This window comes from Protomyctophum parallelum (genome assembly GCF_964188405.1).
Source record: "Protomyctophum parallelum genome assembly, chromosome: 20".
In the NCBI taxonomy this organism is placed as follows: Eukaryota; Metazoa; Chordata; class Actinopteri; order Myctophiformes; family Myctophidae; genus Protomyctophum; species Protomyctophum parallelum.
This window is the reverse complement of record NC_139718.1, coordinates 582,037-600,859: the sequence shown is the minus strand read 5'-3', so window position 1 is coordinate 600,859 and position 18,823 is coordinate 582,037. Positions and strand designations below refer to the sequence as shown.

Sequence of the window (18,823 nt, the reverse complement as noted above, 5' to 3'; positions counted from 1 at the left end):
AGCCTGTTTCATCATCATCATCATCATCATCATCATCATCATCATCATCATCGCAGATGAGTGAGTTTATTCCAGCATCGTTACATTGATGTTCATGGATTAATTAATTACCTTTCAGGACGGGAACCCCTGTTGGTGTTTTAACCATTAGGTGTTAGACCGTAGCCATTGAAAAGGTGCCGCGCTATGAGCTTGTATAGGTCTGCTATTGTAGTGCAAATCTTTGAATATATATATTCTTTCAGAGCGAACGTTTTAAACTCAAATATTTGCTTCTAGCGGGGGTCCAAACAGCATATTTACAGATGGGGGGGTCCCTGGAACAGCATATTTACAGATGGGGGGGTCCCTAGAACAACATATTTACAGATGGGGGGGTCCCTGGAACAGCATATTTACAGATGGGGGGGTCCCTGGAACAGCATATTTACAGATGGGGGGGTCCCTGGAACAGCATATTTACAGATGGGGGGGGGGTCCCTAGAACAACATATTTACAGATGGGGGGGTCCCTAGAACAGCATATTTACAAATGGGGGGGGTCCCTGGAACAGCATATTTACAGATGGGGGGGTCCCTGGAACAGCATATTTACAGATGGGGGGGTCCCTGGAACAGCATATTTACAAATGGGGGGGGGGTCCCCATGGAACAGCATATTTACAGATGGGGGGGTCCCTGGAACAGCATATTTACAGATGGGGGGGGTCCCTGGAACAGCATATTTACAGATGGGGGGGTCCCTGGAACAGCATATTTACAGATGGGGGGGGGTCCCTGGAACAGCATATTTACAGATGGGGGGGTCCCTGGAACAGCATATTTACAGATGGGGGGGGGTCCCTGGAACAGCATATTTACAGATGGGGGGGGTCCCTGGAACAGCATATTTACAGATGGGGGGTCCCTGGAACAGCATATTTACAGATGGGGGGTCCCTGGAACAGCATATTTACAGATGGGGGGGGTCCCTGGAACAGCATATTTACAGATGGGGGTCGGCGGCCAATTTCATATATTTCTGGGGGTCCTTGACATGAAAATGTTTGAGAACGACTGACAGAAACATGAGGTTTTTCAGAAAACTGTCATGATTTACCTCAGGTCTAAATGGACCACTTTAACACCATCCATGGTCTAATTTAAACCCTGGTTGATAGCAGGGGTCCCTCAGGGCTCTGGCCCGTGGACCCTTGCTTTTTCCACCTCTACATCAAATCTCTAGTAAAGAATAGCCGATCTTCAAGCTCACACTCTGCGTTCTGAGCTTGTAGATCGGTTGTTTTCATCAAACAGCTGTGGTTAGAGGTTAGACGAAAGGTCCTCGGTTCCAGTTCCACGCCCCAGACCCGGTCTGGGTGTCAAAGTGTCCTTGAGCAACACAATGGACCATTATGCACACACAGCGGCCATGTTGCCAGCAAAGGTGCAACTTATAGACAGCCCATTCATCAAAACAGAATAGTCCTTTTTAATTGTATTAACCCATTCTGACCTGAGATCAGATTCATACGAGGTTTCCACTGGACACACACTGGTCTGATTAAACAACATCAAACTCACCAACATTGCAGCTGTTACGGAAAGCTTGAATTATCCTCTTACGATCTGTAAAGTGTTTGTTTCATAAAAATCCACCGTAGAGACATGTTATTATGAGATACTTCCCGGCAAGACATTCCTTGCAGACGATTATTTTTTCTAAGTATCAGAAGTTTGGAAGCGCTCGTTCTCAGTAAAGCAACCTCCTGCTGCCTCCTGCATTGTGTGCACATTCTAAACAGGTGGTACGCCTGGGCTGTTGAGTGATGGTCAACGAGCGCTTCCAAACTCTGACACACAAGGCTGATTCATACAGCTGCAATGTTGTTTAATACAATCAGATTGGACTGCTCTGATTGGACGAATGGGCTGTCAATCACATTATAGGACTGTTCTGATTCGATGAATGGGCTGTCAATCAGATTTTATGATTTTTCTGATTGGATGAATGGGCTGTCTATGGGAAGATGCATCTAGTTAGCACCTTGTTGACAAGATGGCCGCCGTGTGCAAAAGCCTTCGCCCAATGAGAATGGCAGATAGATGATCCAAATAGTTTTGCTAAACTGGCGTATGCTCTGGAAGGCTGCCCTCACCTCATAGCTATCCATGGTATAACACACACATGCACGCACGCACGCACGCACGCACACATGCTCACTGCATGTGCTGGACTGGTTGAGACAGAGTGGCTCTGATGTGTTGTTGGTTCAAACATGTACATTGACCTGGGACTGGACACACACACACACACACACACACACACACACACACACACACACACACACACACACACACACACACACACACACAGAGAGGCCAGGGGAACAGGTCGATATGTTGAACTGCCTGTCGTCAGCATGTCCGCTGATAGAAGGACTTCACTGGAGTAGATGTACTCAGTTACTTATCTGTACTGTACTACCACTACTACGTTTTCCTGTAATATACACATCTGTGTTCCATGCTCTTTGCGCTGTGTATAGACTGTATACTTTAGTTACTGCAGTACTGGGTAGATCTACTCAGGTACTTATCTGCTGGACTCTTGCTCTGAGGTGTCGATGCAGATTCAGGTCAGTACTGAGTAGATGTACTCAGGTACTTATCTGCTGGACTCTTGCTCTGAGGTGTCGATGCAGATTCAGGACAGTACTGAGTAGATGTACTCAGGTACTTATCTGCTGGACTCTTGCTCTGAGGTGTCGATGCAGATTCAGGACAGTACTGAGTAGATGTACTCAGATACTTATCTGCTGGACAATGGCATCGCCACGTCCCCGAGGGTCAAGACCAAAGGTCTGGGTCGATGAATCCTTTTAACCCAATTCACTGTGAAATATATATATATATATATATTCAAAGATTTGTGCCACATTTTCACGATTTAAAAAAGATAGGGTTAAATCTACAGTAGCGACTTCAGCCACATCCAAGATGGCGCCTGCGTTGCACCTCGAAATGTGCTCCGCTGCTGCAAATCGCTAGTGGGCGCTCTGATGTAATGTTCCTAACTACCCCCAGGGTGTTTAACTAAATACCCCCAGGGGTGTTCAACTCTATTTAATGGTCCTAAATGCCCCTGGGGTGTTTAACTCTGATGTAATGTCCTTTAAGAAGTGTTATTGTTATTGTTTACAGTGGCGCCCAGGTTCAAGGCCTTTAAGAAGTGTTATTGTTATTGTTATTGTTTACAGTGGCGCCCAGGTTCAAGGCCTTTAAGAAGTACACATACCAGTACAGCACAGAGACCAGGAATGGAGTGACGGGAACCTCCACCCTCAGGAACGGACCCAAGGTCACCTGTCAGGTACAGACTGTCTTACACACCTGGAGGAAACCACCTAACTCCATTGTTGAGGGTTTATTTAAAAACAAAATCCCCTTCATTAATCAGTGCTGTTGAACACCCTTTACGTCTGTGTGTTGTTCCATAAATCAGTGCTGTTGAACACCCTTTACGTCTGTGTGTTGTTTCATAAATCAGTGCTATTGAACACCTTTTACGTCTGTGTGTTGTTTCATTAATCAGTGCTATTGAACACCTTTTACGTCTGTGTGTTGTTTCATTAATCAGTGCTATTGAACACCCTTTACGTCTGTGTGTTGTTCCATTAATCAGTGCTATTGAACACCCTTTACGTCTGTGTGTTTCATTAATCAGTGCTATTGAACACCCTTTACGTCTGTGTGTTGTTTCATTAATCAGTGCTATTGAACACCCTTTACGTCTGTGTGTTGTTTCGATAATATTAAACGACACAGACACAGACAGAGAACTTTGAAATGGGGGGAAAGAGTTTGTTTGTTGTCATGGACCATCATTATGATATCCCACCCATCCAGGTGGAGATAGATTATTATATTATGATATCCCCCTCCCGTCCTGCAGGTGGAGCTAGAGGTCCCCCAGACATGCAGCTTCGTCCTCCACACCAGAGACTGTGTCCTCAGCGAGGTGACATCCATGGACGATCAGGGACAGCCGGTCTACAGCGAGACCGGGACCTCTGAGGCCTTCAAGACCGCTATGGAGAGGTTAGTACTGGTCTACAGCGAGACCGGGACCTCTGAGGCCTTCAAGACCGCTATGGAGAGGTTAGTACTGGTCTACAGGTCTACAGACCGCTATGGAGAGGTTAGTACTGGTCTACAGCGAGACCGGGACCTCTGAGGCCTTCAAGACCGCTATGGAGAGGTTAGTACTGGTCTACAGCGAGACCGGGACCTCTGAGGCCTTCAAGACCGCTATGGAGAGGTTAGTACTGGTCTACAGGTCTACAGACCGCTATGGAGAGGTTAGTACTGGTCTACAGCGAGACCGGGACCTCTGAGGCCTTCAAGACCGCTATGGAGAGGTTAGTACTGGTCTACAGGTCTACAGACCGCTATGGAGAGGTTAGTACTGGTCTACAGCGAGACCGGGACCTCTGAGGCCTTCAAGACCGCTATGGAGAGGTTAGTACTGGTCTACAGCGAGACTGGGACCTCTGAGGCCTTCAAGACCGCTATGGAGAGGTTAGTACTGGTCTACAGCGAGACTGGGACCTCTGAGGCCTTCAGGACCACTATGGAGAGGTTAGTACTGGTCTACAGCGAGACTGGGACCTCTGAGGCCTTCAAGACCGCTATGGAGAGGTTAGTACTGGTCTACAGCGAGACTGGGACCTCTGAGGCCTTCAAGACCGCTATGGAGAGGTTAGTACTGGTCTACAGCGAGACCGGGACCTCTGAGGCCTTCAAGACCGCTATGGAGAGGTTAGTACTGGTCTACAGCGAGACTGGGACCTCTGAGGCCTTCAGGACCACTATGGAGAGGTTAGTACTGGTCTACAGCGAGACTGGGACCTCTGAGGCCTTCAGGACCACTATGGAGAGGTTAGTACTGGTCTACAGCGAGACTGGGACCTCTGAGGCCTTCAAGACCGCTATGGAGAGGTTAGTACTGGTCTACAGCGAGACCGGGACCTCTGAGGCCTTCAGGACCGCTATGGAGAGGTTAGTACTGGTCTACAGCGAGACCGGGACCTCTGAGGCCTTCAAGACCGCTATGGAGAGGTTAGTACTGGTCTACAGGTCTACAGACCGCTATGGAGAGGTTAGTACTGGTCTACAGCGAGACCGGGACCTCTGAGGCCTTCAAGACCGCTATGGAGAGGTTAGTACTGGTCTACAGCGAGACCGGGACCTCTGAGTCCTTCAAGACCGCTATGGAGAGGTTAGTACTGGTCTACAGCGAGACCGGGACCTCTGAGGCCTTCAAGACCGCTATGGAGAGGTTAGTACTGGTCTACAGCGAGACCGGGACCTCTGAGGCCTTCAGGACCGCTATGGAGAGGTTAGTACTGGTCTACAGCGAGACTGGGACCTCTGAGGCCTTCAAGACCGCTATGGAGAGGTTAGTACTGGTCTACAGCGAGACCGGGACCTCTGAGGCCTTCAAGACCGCTATGGAGAGGTTAGTACTGGTCTACAGCGAGACTGGGACCTCTGAGGCCTTCAGGACCACTATGGAGAGGTTAGTACTGGTCTACAGCGAGACTGGGACCTCTGAGGCCTTCAAGACCGCTATGGAGAGGTTAGTACTGGTCTACAGCGAGACCGGGACCTCTGAGGCCTTCAGGACCGCTATGGAGAGGTTAGTACTGGTCTACAGCGAGACCGGGACCTCTGAGGCCTTCAGGACCACTATGGAGAGGTTAGTACTGGTCTACAGCGAGACCGGGACCTCTGAGGCCTTCAAGACCGCTATGGAGAGGTTAGTACTGGTCTACAGCGAGACCGGGACCTCTGAGGCCTTCAAGACCGCTATGGAGAGGTTAGTACTGGTCTAAAGGTCTACAGACCACTATGGAGAGGTTAGTAGTGGTCTAAAGGTCTACAGACCGCTATGGAGAGGATAGTGCGTTCTTTACAGACAGAAACATTTACATGCAGAAATTCATTCTGAATGAATGGATTCATTCCAGTCATCAGAATAAAGATGCTCGTGTAAACTCCTCAATTGGAGGAATAGAATATCCTATTCCGAATTAACTTTCATTCGGGAACACATTTCTTAAATGTAGGGCTTAACACAATGTCTCTGTGCGTGCGTGCGTGCGTGCGCGCGTGCGCGCGCGTGTGTGTGTGCGTGCGTGTGTGTGTGTGTGTGTGTGTGTGTGTGTGTGTGTGTGTGTGTGTGTGTGTGTCCAGGAACCCTCTGAAGTGGACAGCCGAGCAGGTCACTGACGTCAGGCTGTTTCCGGAGGCTGACGAGACGGTCAACATCCTGAACATCAAGAGAGGAGTGGTCTCTGCTCTGATCGTCCCTGTGATCGACCAGGAGGACCTGAGCCCCATGGTGAGACCCCTGTGACCCTGTGTGACCCTGTGTGACCCTCTGTGACCCCTCTGTGACCCTATGTGACCCTAAAGGACTATTCATAGTCTGGATTTTCGGTGGTGAGCTGACCACCTCTCCGGTGGTGAGCTGACCACCGGAGCTGAAATAACGTTGAGCGGTGGTGAGTAAAAACAGAGAGAAGGGCTGGAGCGGTGGCGGTGGTTTGCTCTTCACCGCGGCTCAATGACGTCATGTTGTAGTTCGGTGGTCACCTCAGTGACGTCATGTTGTAGTTCGGTGGTCACCCCACCACCGTAAATCCAGACTATGTATGAGCCTTAACACTGACCCTAAACATTAAGTTTTAGGCCATAAGTTGACCACCGAAAACTACAACATGACGTCACTGAGCCGCGGTGGTAAGAGACTCACCGCTCACCCAAACACATCTCTCTGTTTTTACTAAAACTACAACATGACGTCACTGAGCCGCGGTGGTAAGAGACTCACCTCTCACCCCAAACACACCTCTCTGTTTTTACTGAAACTACAACATGACGTCACTGAGCCGCGGTGGTAAGAGACTCACCGCTCACCCCAAACACATCTCTCTGTTTTTACTAAAACTACAACATGACGTCACTGAGCCGCGGTGGTAAGAGACTCACCTCTCACCCCAAACACACCTCTCTGTTTTTACTAAAACTACAACATGACGTCACTGAGCCGCGGTGGTAAGAGACTCACCGCTCACCCAAACACACCTCTCTGTTTTTACTAAAACTACAACATGACGTCACTGAGCCGCGGTGGTAAGAGACTCACCGCTCACCCAAACACACCTCTCTGTTTTTACTAAAACTACAACATGACGTCACTGAGCCGCGGTGGTAAGAGACTCACCGCTCACCCAAACACACCTCTCTGTTTTTACTAAAACTACAACATGACGTCACTGAGCCGCGGTGGTAAGAGACTCACCGCTCACCCAAACACATGTCTCTGTTTTTACTAAAACTACAACATGACGTCACTGAGCCGCGGTGGTAAGAGACTCACCGCTCACCCAAACACACCTCTCTGTTTTTACTAAAACTACAACATGACGTCACTGAGCCGCGGTGGTAAGAGACTCACCGCTCACCCAAACACATGTCTCTGTTTTTACTAAAACTACAACATGACGTCACTGAGCCGCGGTGGTAAGAGACTCACCGCTCACCCAAACACACCTCTCTGTTTTTACTAAAACTACAGCATGACATCACTGTGTTTTTTTTATGGTGGTCACCTTATCATTTAAAACTGGAGTATGCATGGGTCTTTAATAGGCCTCTATTAATGTTTACACTAAGCATTAAGTTAAAATGTTGGGTGGTGCATGGTGTGTGGTCCCCGGGGGTCCCCGGGGATCCCCGGTCGTCAGATATCAAGGACCCCTGATTTAAAGTGTCATACGAAGCCAACTCGAGTTGTGACAAATCATGACAACAAACACAATATTTTTTAAATATAATATTAAATTTGAAAACAACAAAAGATTATTTTTGTCGGCCCAAAACATTGTGTTTGTTGTCATGATGTGTCACAACTGGAGTTGTCTTTGTCTGTGGCCTAAACGTCTTTAAATAAATACTTTTTGAAAAGTCTATGTCAGGAAAACGACGCTCTATATGCATACTATTATAAAAGTCTATTATAAAAGTCTATTATAAAAGTCAAAGTCTATGTGAGGAAAACTATATGCATATTATTATAGTCACATCAAGTCAGAACACACAGTTTGGTCTAAAAAAAAAAAGGCTCAATTTATTTCAAAACTATCCAATCTACAATCTCTCCCAAAAAGAGCATTGTGAACATTGTCACCTCCACACACACACACACACACCTCCACACACACACACACACACACACACACACACACACACACACACACACACACACACACACACACACACACACCGGGGCCTAAAGAGGTGAACTAGTGATAGCTCTTATCAATAGAAGCTAATGGAGGCTAATGGTTGAGTAACACAGTTTACACAGTGAGATAATAGCTCTCATGTAGGTCATGTAATCTCTCTTATGGCCAGTCACCCCATTACCTTACCAACCCTGGGCCTAGAATGTAAACAAGTGTGATGCGTCTTGGGGTCGTCCACAGTTAGCAGCTTTTGTATTGAGTTGTGCTTGAAATGAACTGTAATTATCCAAGCTGTTTATACTGATGTAAAAATAGAGCAAATATTTGCCTCTGAGATGTAGTGGAGTTCTCCTTAAAACTGTTTAGTTAGATAGACAGATAGATAGATAGATAGATAGATAGACAGACAGACAGATAGATAGATAGATAGATAGATAGATAGATAGATAGATAGATAGATAGATAGACAGACAGACAGACAGACAGACAGACAGACAGACAGACAGACAGATAGATAGATAGATAGATAGATAGATAGATAGATAGATAGATAGATAGATAGCTTTATTGTCATTCAGCAGATACATACAATGCATAAGAGAACGAAATGTCGTTTCACTGGATTTTATTATGCTAGTTAAATGAGAGCTAAAATACTATTAAAATCTAAAATCCACTTTTCAAAACAAATAAATTAAAAGCACCATTAGTTCATTGAGAGACAGATATTGCACAACAGGAGTCCTTATAGCAGCATATAGGGGGAAAGGTTAGGGGAGTTGCATTGGTGTGACATGTCCTTAAAAGGAGCTGCATTGGTGTGACATGTCCTTAAAAGGAGCTGCATTGGTGTGACATGTCCTTAAAAGGAGCTGCATTGGTGTGACATGTCCTTAACCCATTCTGACCTGAGATCAGATTCTAAAAATGTCTGCTACATCCTGACAGTTTTCTGAAAAAGCTATGTGTTTCTATGTCAGTCGTTCTTCGATTTCTCAAAAAATAGCAGCTCTACAAGCTCGTATCGCGCCACTCGGTGGCGCGATATGAGCTTGTAGAGCTGCTATTTTTCAATAGCTAAAGCATAACATGACGCTAACACCAAAAGGGGTTAACCCTTCCCTCCCCGAATGGGTTAAAACTGTTTAGTTATGAGGAGCTGCATCGATGTGACATGTCCTTAAAACCTACAGATATGTCTGTGTGTGTTTTAATACAGTGTGTGTGTGTGTGTTCAGGGCACGGTGCACGGCCTGTGTGTGTTTTAATACAGTGTGTGTGGTGGTGCACGGCCTGTGTGTGTGTTTTAATACAGTGTGTGTGTGTGTGTGTTCAGGGCACGGTGCACGGCCTGTGTGTGTTTTAATACAGTGTGTGTGGTGGTGCACGGCCTGTGTGTGTGTTTTAATACAGTGTGTGTGTGTGTGTGTTCAGGGCACGGTGCACGGCCCTGTGTGTGTTTTAATACAGTGTGTGTGTGTGTGTGTTCAGGGCACGGTGCACGGCCTGTGTGTGTTTTAATACAGTGTGTGTGTGTGTGTTCAGGGCACGGTGCACGGCCTGTGTGTGTTTTAATACAGTGTGTGTGTGTGTGTTCAGGGCACGGTGCACGGCCCTGTGTGTGTTTTAATACAGTGTGTGTGTGTGTGTGTGTTCAGGGCACGGTGCACGGCCTGTGTGTGTTTTAATACAGTGTGTGTGGTGGTGCACGGCCTGTGTGTGTGTTTTAATACAGTGTGTGTGTGTGTGTGTTCAGGGCACGGTGCACGGCCCTGTGTGTGTTTTAATACAGTGTGTGTGTGTGTGTGTTCAGGGCACGGTGCACGGCCTGTGTGTGTGTTTTAATACAGTGTGTGTGTGTGTGTTCAGGGCACGGTGCACGGCCTGTGTGTGTGTTTTAATACAGTGTGTGTGTGTGTGTTCAGGGCACGGTGCACTGTCTGTGTGTGTGTTTTAATACAGTGTGTGTGTGTGTTCAGGGCTCCGTGCACGGCCTGTGTGTGTGTTTTAATACAGTGTGTGTGTGTTCAGGGCACGGTGCACGGCCTGTGTGTGTGTTTTAATACAGTGTGTGTGTGTTCAGGGCACGGTGCACGGCCTGTGTGTGTGTTTTAATACAGTGTGTGTGTGTGTTCAGGGCACGGTGCACGGCCTGTGTGTGTGTTTTAATACAGTGTGTGTGTGTGTTCAGGGCACGGTGTACGGCCTGTGTGTGTGTTTTAATACAGTGTGTGTGTGTGTTCAGGGCACGGTGCACGGCCTGTGTGTGTGTTTTAATACAGTGTGTGTGTGTTCAGGGCACGGTGCACGGCCTGTGTGTGTGTTTTAATACAGTGTGTGTGTGTGTTCAGGGCACGGTGCACGGCCTGTGTGTGTGTTTTAATACAGTGTGTGTGTGTGTGTTCAGGGCACGGTGTACGGCCTGTGTGTGTGTTAATACAGTGTGTGTGTGTGTGTGTGTTCAGGGCACGGTGCACGGCCTGTGTGTGTGTTAATACAGTGTGTGTGTGTGTGTTCAGGGCACGGTGCACGGCCTGTGTGTGTGTTAATACAGTGTGTGTGTGTGTGTGTGTGTTCAGGGCACGGTGCACGGCCTGTGTCCGGTGCATCACAGGGTGAACTCCAGGAAGGACGTGGCCATCGACGTGTCCGTGTCTCTGGACATGAAGCAGTGTGACCATTTCACCAGCACGCCGCTGGTTAACAGCCCCACGGCGCTGCTACCACACCTGGTACGTTTAACACAGCCCCCTGATGCTGCTACCACACCTGGTACGTTTAACACAGCCCCCTGGCGCTGCTACCACACCTGGTACGTTTAACACAGCCCCCTGGCGCTGCTACCACACCTGGTACGTTTAACACAGCCCCATGGCGCTGCTACCACACCTGGTACGTTTAACACAGCCCCCTGGCGCTGCTACCACACCTGGTACGTTTAACACAGCCCCCTGGCGCTGCTACCACACCTGGTACGTTTAACACAGCCCCATGGCGCTGCTACCACACCTGATACGTTTAACACAGCCCTATGGCGCTGCTACCACACCTGGTACGTTTAACACAGCCCCCTGGCGCTGCTACCACACCTGGTACGTTTAACACAGCCCCCTGGCGCTGCTACGACACCTGGTATGTTTAACACAGCCCCCTGGCGCTGCTACCACACCTGGTACGTTTAACACAGCCCCCTGGCGCTGCTACGACACCTGGTATGTTTAACACAGCCCCATGGCGCTGCTACCACACCTGGTATGTTTAACACAGCCCCCTGGCGCTGCTACCACACCTGGTACGTTTAACACAGCCCCCTGGCGCTGCTACGACACCTGGTATGTTTAACACAGCCCCATGGCGCTGCTACCACACCTGGTATGTTTAACACAGCCCCCTGGCGCTGCTACCACACCTGGTACGTTTAACACAGCCCCCTGGCGCTGCTACCACACCTGGTATGTTTAACACAGCCCCCTGGCGCTGCTACCACACCTGGTACGTTTAACACAGCCCCCTGGCGCTGCTACGACACCTGATACGTTTAACACAGCCCCCTGGCGCTGCTACGACACCTGGTACGTTTAACACAGCCCTATGGCGCTGCTACCACACCTGGTACGTTGAAATATAGCTGGTTAAGAGCCCTCTGGCGCTGCTACGACACCTGGTACGTTAACCCATTCTGACCTGAGATCAGGTTCTATAAAAATGTCTTCAGTTTTCTGAAAAAGCTATGTTTCTATGTCAGTCGTTCTTCGATTTTTCAAAAAATAGCAGACCTACAAGCTCATAGCGCGCCACTCGGTGGCGCGCTATGAGCTTGTAGATCTGTTATTTTTCAATAGCTAAAGCATAACATGATGCTAACACCAAAATGGGTTCCCGCCCCAAAATGGGTTAAAATATAGCTGGTTAACAGCCCTCTGGCGCTGCTACGACACCTGGTACGTTAACATATAAACAATAACTTTATTAACTCATTCTGGTACGACACCTAAAATATAAATATCTACTTCATAAAGCTGTCTCTGACAGCCAGATAGTTTATACGGTAGGAGCAGCCTATTGATTAGATTATTATGTATTATGTCTTCACAGCACCATCCTCTGTCCATGCTGATCAGAGATCAGATCATAAATCATATTATATTGTATTTTCAGCACCATCCTCTGTCCAAACTGATCCGGAGCAGTCATCAGTGTTCGTACCAGTTTGACAACAGGAGGAAACACATGACGTCAGCCGAGTGCACCGAGAAGCACCTGTACCTCCCCCTCTCTCACCAGTACGTCCGTGCTTATTAACCCATTCTGACCTGAGATCAGATTGATACGAGGTTTCCACTGGGACACACACTGGGTCTTATTACCCCATTCTGACCTGAGATCAGATTCTAAAAATGTCAGTCGTTCTTCGATTTTTCAAAAATAGCAGACCTACAAGCTCGTAGCGCGCCACTAAGTACTTGCGCGCTCTGCTTGCGCACTAGTAGGCCATAAATGGCCTACTAGTGTGCAACAAGCAAGTATGTTGTAGTTATTGTTGTAGCCAAACACAAACCAACGCTCCTGTTGGTTTCCACAGGATATGCAGGCACTGCCACCGTGTGGACACACCTGGTAATGCAGTTATGCACAGAGACTCTGATGTGTTTGATAATCTGACATGAAACAGTTATAATATTATAACTATATATATAATATAATATAATATAATATATAGTTATTATTCATCGAGTGTCTTTATTTAATGATAGATTTAGACAGACAGACAGACAGACAGACAGACAGACAGACAGACAGACAGACAGACAGACAGGTTAATGTGTCATTAACCCTTCACAGGGACAATGGCATCTCCTCCGTGGTCACCCAGACGTTGACTCTTCAGGACAACGCCAGGATCAACAACAGGATCTTTGGTAAGAAAGACTGAATAGATCTGATCTACATGATCTAACTCTAGATCTAATAACAGATCTAACAATAGACCTGATCTATATATATAATCCATCTCCTGACCCCCCCAGTCATGACTCACGTCGCTGGCTTGAAGATCTGTGATTTTCAATTAGGGACAACGTCATACAACGTTGTGTGTGTGTGTGTGTGTGTGTGTGTGTGTGTGTGTGTGTGTGTGTGTGTGTGTGTGTGTGTGTGTGTGTGTGTGTGTGTGTGTGTGTGTGTGTGTGTGTGTGTGTGTGTGTGTGTGTGTGTGTGTGTGTGTGTGTGTGTGTGTGTGTGTGTGTGTGTGTGTGTGGCCCATAGCACTTACCCTACCCCCTTAGATAGCATTTCTGTAGACTTAGATAGCATTTGATACAGACTTATAGCATGTTATGTAGACAGCACTATAATTGCATTGTATGTAGTCATAGCACGCCACAGTACATATGTATAGCATAGTAGTATATATGTATAGTTTATATGTATAGTTTCATTATATAGATATTCCACTGTTACTGTCTTAGCTTACGCATGTTTCATGATAAATGTTTTTATGTGATGTATTCCCATGCTTTTTTGTTCCTGCTTAATGTAAGTCGCTCTGGATTAAGAGCGTCTGATAAATGCCTACATTTGTAAATTGTAAATTGTAAATTGTGTGTGTGTGTGTGTGTGTGTGTGTGTGTGTGTGTGTGTGTGTGTGTGTGTGTGTGTGTGTGTGTGTGTGTGTGTGTGTGCGTGCGTGCGTGCGTGCGTGCGTGCGTGCGTGCGTGCGTGCGTGCGTGCGTGCGTGCGTGCGTGCGTGCGTGCGTGCGTGCGTGCGTGCGTGCGTGCGTGCGTGCGTGCGTGCGTGCGTGCGTGCGTGCGTGCGTGCGTGCGTGCGTGCGTGCGTGCGTGCGTGCGTGCGTGCGTGCGTGCGTGCGTGCGTGCGTGCGTGCGTGCGTGCGTGCGTGCGTGCGTGCGTGCGTGCGTGCGTGCGTGCGTGTGTGTGTGTGTGTGTGTGTGTGTGTGTGTGTGTGTGTGTGTGTGTGTGTGTGTGTGTGTGTGTAACAGAGGTGGACCCCCGCCTCGTGCGTCCTCTCCACCTGGAGGCGCCAGAGGACAGAGCGGCGGTTCAGAGCGCTGAGGACGCTCTGGAGACACTCAGCCATCTGATGGGTACGTTAACTCTGACCCCTAACCCCTGACCCCTAACCCCTGACCTCTAACCTGGAGACACTCAGCAATCTGATGGGTACGTTAACCCCTGACCCCTAACCCTTGACCCCTAACCCCTGACCTCTAACCTGGAGACACTCAGCCATCTGATGGGTACGTTAACCCTAACCCCTAACCCCTAGGTCCTAGACCCTAGACCCTAGACCCTAGACCCTAGACCCTAGACCCTAGACCAGGGTTGGGCAACGTTGACGATGCAGAGGGCCAATATATTCCCACCCTCATTCCAGAGGGCCACAGTGCATAATTACTGTCGATCTACAATCTACCGAAATAGCTGACGGAAAAATAGCTGATCTACAAGCTCAAAACGTGTCACATTGCGACACGTTTTGAGCTTGTAGATCAGCTATTTTTCCGTCAGCTATTTTTGCTATATTGAAGTTACTTTTATTGAATTTCAAAAGCATTTAGTTATAACTTTATGAACTGTTAACATAACTATTGGACACAAAAAGATAACATTTTAATACTATAGTCATTAAGTACTAGTCATTTAATACTAGTCATGAAGTAATTAAAGCAGGGTTTGGAATTGTAACAGCTTAAATCAATACTATGTAGCATTCTGATATTAACATGCGGGCCGCATTAAGTGAAGGTGGGGGCCGCATGTGGCCCCCGGGCCGCCAGTTGCCCACCCCTGCCCTAGACCCTAGACCCTAGACTGTAGGCCCTAGACCATAGACCCTAGACCGTAGGCCCTAGACCCTAGACCGTAGGCCCTAGACCCTAGACCGTAGACCCTAGACCGTAGGCCCTAGACCCTAGACCGTAGGCCCTAGACCCTAGACCCTAGACCGTAGGCCCTAGAGGCCTAGACCCTAGACCGTAGGCCCTAGACCCTAGACCGTAGGCCCTAGACCGTAGGCCCTAGACCCTAGACCCTAGACCGTAGGCCCTAGAGGCCTAGACCCTAGGCCCTCTAGGCCCTAACAAATATACACCACCGTTTTAGAATAGTCCACCTCAGGTCTGAATGTTATCTGAGCCAGGACGGGTTGTCCCCTCAGGTCTGAATGTTATCTGAGCCAGGACGGGTTGTCCCCTCAGGTCTTTATCTGAGCCAGGACGGGTTGTCCCCCTCAGGTCTTTATCTGAGCCAGGACGGGTTGTCCCCCTCAGGTCTTTATCTGAGCCAGGACGGGTTGTCCCCTCAGGTCTTTATCTGAGCCAGGACGGGTTGTCCCCTCAGGTCTTTATCTGAGCCAGGACGGGTTGTCCCCCTCAGGTCTTTATCTGAGCCAGGACGGGTTGTCCCCTCAGGTCTTTATCTGAGCCAGGACGGGTTGTCCCCCTCAGGTCTTTATCTGAGCCAGGACGGGTTGTCCCCTAAGGTCTGAATGTTATCTGAGCCAGGACGGGTTGTCCCCCTCAGGTCTTTATCTGAGCCAGGACGGGTTGTCCCCTCAGGTCTTTATCTGAGCCAGGACGGGTTGTCCCCCTCAGGTCTTTATCTGAGCCAGGACGGGTTGTCCCCTCAGGTCTTTATCTGAGCCAGGACGGGTTGTCCCCTCAGGTCTTTATCTGAGCCAGGACGGGTTGTCCCCTCAGGTCTTTATCTGAGCCAGGACGGGTTGTCCCCTCAGGTCTCGGCCAGCAGGACGGTGGTCAGCGTCGGAGGAGAGAGGCGGGGCTTGACCTGAGCCAGGACGGTCAGAAGAGGGCGGGGCTGTTCCACCGGCTGGTCACTCAGCTTCGATCTCTGGACAACCTGACGCTGAGCCACACCGTGGAGGGCATGGCCGCGCTGTCTGACAGCATCACCTGGCAGGTATGAAACACCTGTCTGACAGCATCACCTGGCAGGTATGAAACACCTGTCTGACAGCATCACCTGGCAGGTATGAAACACCTGTCTGACAGCATCACCTGGCAGCTAAATAAAACACTAAGGGTTGCCCCACCTGCCCCTGGCAGCTAAATAAAACACTAAGGGTCGCCCACCTGCCCCTGGCAGCTAAATAAAACACTAAGGGTCGCCCACCTGCCCCTGGCAGCTAAATAAAACACTAAGGGTTGCCCCACCTGCCCCTGGCAGCTAAATATAACACTAAGGGTTGCCTACCTGCCCCTGGCAGCTAAATAAAACACTAAGGGTTGCCCACCTGCCCCTGGCAGCTAAATAAAACACTAAGGGTTGCCCACCTGCCCCTGGCAGCTAAATAAAACACAGACGGCTGTATTTTGCGTGTCTTAAGTACCAGGTACCATGGCATTGATCACGCCCTCCAGGTCTTTAGTTTACTCAAGTTAGGGAATAAGACCTGGTACTTAAGACACGCAAAATACAGCCCTAAGGGTTGCCCACCTGCCCCTGGCAGCTAAATAAAACACTAAGGGTTGCCCCACCTGCCCCTGGCAGCTGAATAAAACACTAAGGGTTGCCCCACCTGCCCCCTGGCAGCTAAATAAAACACTAAGGGTTGCCCACCTGCCCCTGGCAGCTAAATAAAACACTAAGGGTTGCCCACCTGCCCCTGGCAGCTAAATAAAACACTAAGGGTTGCCCCACCTGCCCCCTGGCAGCTAAATAAAACACTAAGGGTTGCCCACCTGCCCCCTGGCAGCTAAATAAAACACTAAGGGTTGCCCACCTGCCCCTGGCAGCTAAATAAAACACTAAGGGTTGCCCACCTGCCCCTGGCAGCTAAATAAAACACTAAGGGTTGCCCACCTGCCCCTGGCAGCTAAATAAAACACTAAGGGTTGCCCACCTGCCCCTGGCAGCTAAATAAAACACTAAGGGTTGCCCACCTGCCCCTGGCAGCTAAATAAAACACTAAGGGTTGCCCACCTGCCCCCTGGCAGCTAAATAAAACACTAAGGGTTGCCCACCTGCCCCTGGCAGCTAAATAAAACACTAAGGGTTGCCCACCTGCCCCTGGCATCTGTCTTCTGGTCTGGAATGTAAAATAAGATCAATGTTTACCTATAATGTGCTATTTTCACTGTAACTACTAACTACACTTCAAAATAAATATCTCTATGCCCATATAAGGCTCTGCTACAGTGAGTTACCACTCTAACTAACATATCTCTATGCTACAGTGTGTTACCACTCTAACTAACATATCTCTATGCTACAGTGTGTTACCACTCTAACTAACATATCTCTATGCCACAGTGTGTTACCACTCTAACTAACATATCTCTATGCTACAGTGTGTTACCACTCTAACTAACATATCTCTATGCTACAGTGTGTTACCACTCTAACTAACATATCTCTATACTACAGTGTGTTACCACTCTAACTGACATATCTCTATGCTACAGTGTGTTACCACTCTAACTAACATATCTCTATGCTACAGTGTGTTACCACTCTAACTAACATATCTCTATACTACAGTGTGTTACCACTCTAACTGACATATCTCTATGCTACAGTGTGTTACCACTCTAACTAACATATCTCTATGCTACAGTGTGTTACCACTCTAACTGACATATCTCTATGCTACAGTGTGTTACCACTCTAACTGACATATCTCTATGCTACAGTGTGTTACCACTCTAACTGACATATCTCTATGCTACAGTGTGTTACCACTCTAACTAACATATCTCTATGCTACAGTGTGTTACCACTCTAACTAACATATCTCTATGCCACAGTGTGTTACCACTCTAACTGACATATCTCTATGCTACAGTGTGTTACCACTCTAACTAACATATCTCTATGCTACAGTGTGTTACCACTCTAACTAACATATCTCTATGCCACAGTGTGTTACCACTCTAACTGACATATCTCTATGCTACAGTGTGTTACCACTCTAACTAACATATCTCTATGCTACAGTGTGTTACCACTCTAACTAACATATCTCTATGCTACAGTGTGTTACCACTCTAACTAACATATCTCTATGCCACAGTGTGTTACCACTCTAACTGACATATCTCTATGCTACAGTGTGTTACCACTCTAACTAACATATCTCTATGCTACAGTGTGTTACCACTCTAACTGACATATCTCTATGCTACAGTGTGTTACCACTCTAACTGACATATCTCTATGCTACAGTGTGTTACCACTCTAACTGACATATCTCTATGCTACAGTGTGTTACCACTCTAACTGACATATCTCTATGCTACAGTGTGTTACCACTCTAACTGACATATCTCTATGCTACAGTGTGTTACCACTCTAACTGACATATCTCTATGCTACAGTGTGTTACCACTCTAACTGACATATCTCTATGCTACAGTGTGTTACCACTCTAACTGACATATCTCTATGCTACAGTGTGTTACCACTCTAACTGACATATCTCTATGCTACAGTGTGTTACCACTCTAACTGACATATCTCTATGCTACAGTGTGTTACCACTCTAACTGACATA

General features: G+C 48.0%; 1 protein-coding gene across 1 annotated transcript in view; it reads left to right on the top strand.

Moving 5' to 3' along the window:
- Nucleotides 1-2,777: 2,777 nt before the first annotated feature.
- Nucleotides 2,778-18,823, top strand: part of apoba (apolipoprotein Ba) — a gene marked incomplete at both ends in the record, with an annotated part of 88,999 nt that continues 72,953 nt past the window's right edge. Inside the window, 10 exons of the mRNA XM_083792803.1 lie at nt 2,778-2,841; nt 3,240-3,352; nt 3,935-4,180; nt 4,427-5,140; nt 5,187-5,860; nt 6,238-6,385; nt 10,874-11,026; nt 12,453-12,577; nt 13,137-13,213; nt 16,046-16,230. Of these exons, the coding sequence (XP_083648929.1) occupies nt 2,778-2,841; nt 3,240-3,352; nt 3,935-4,180; nt 4,427-5,140; nt 5,187-5,860; nt 6,238-6,385; nt 10,874-11,026; nt 12,453-12,577; nt 13,137-13,213; nt 16,046-16,230 (2,499 nt within the window). The remainder of the gene's footprint in view (nt 2,842-3,239; nt 3,353-3,934; nt 4,181-4,426; nt 5,141-5,186; nt 5,861-6,237; nt 6,386-10,873; nt 11,027-12,452; nt 12,578-13,136; nt 13,214-16,045; nt 16,231-18,823) is intronic.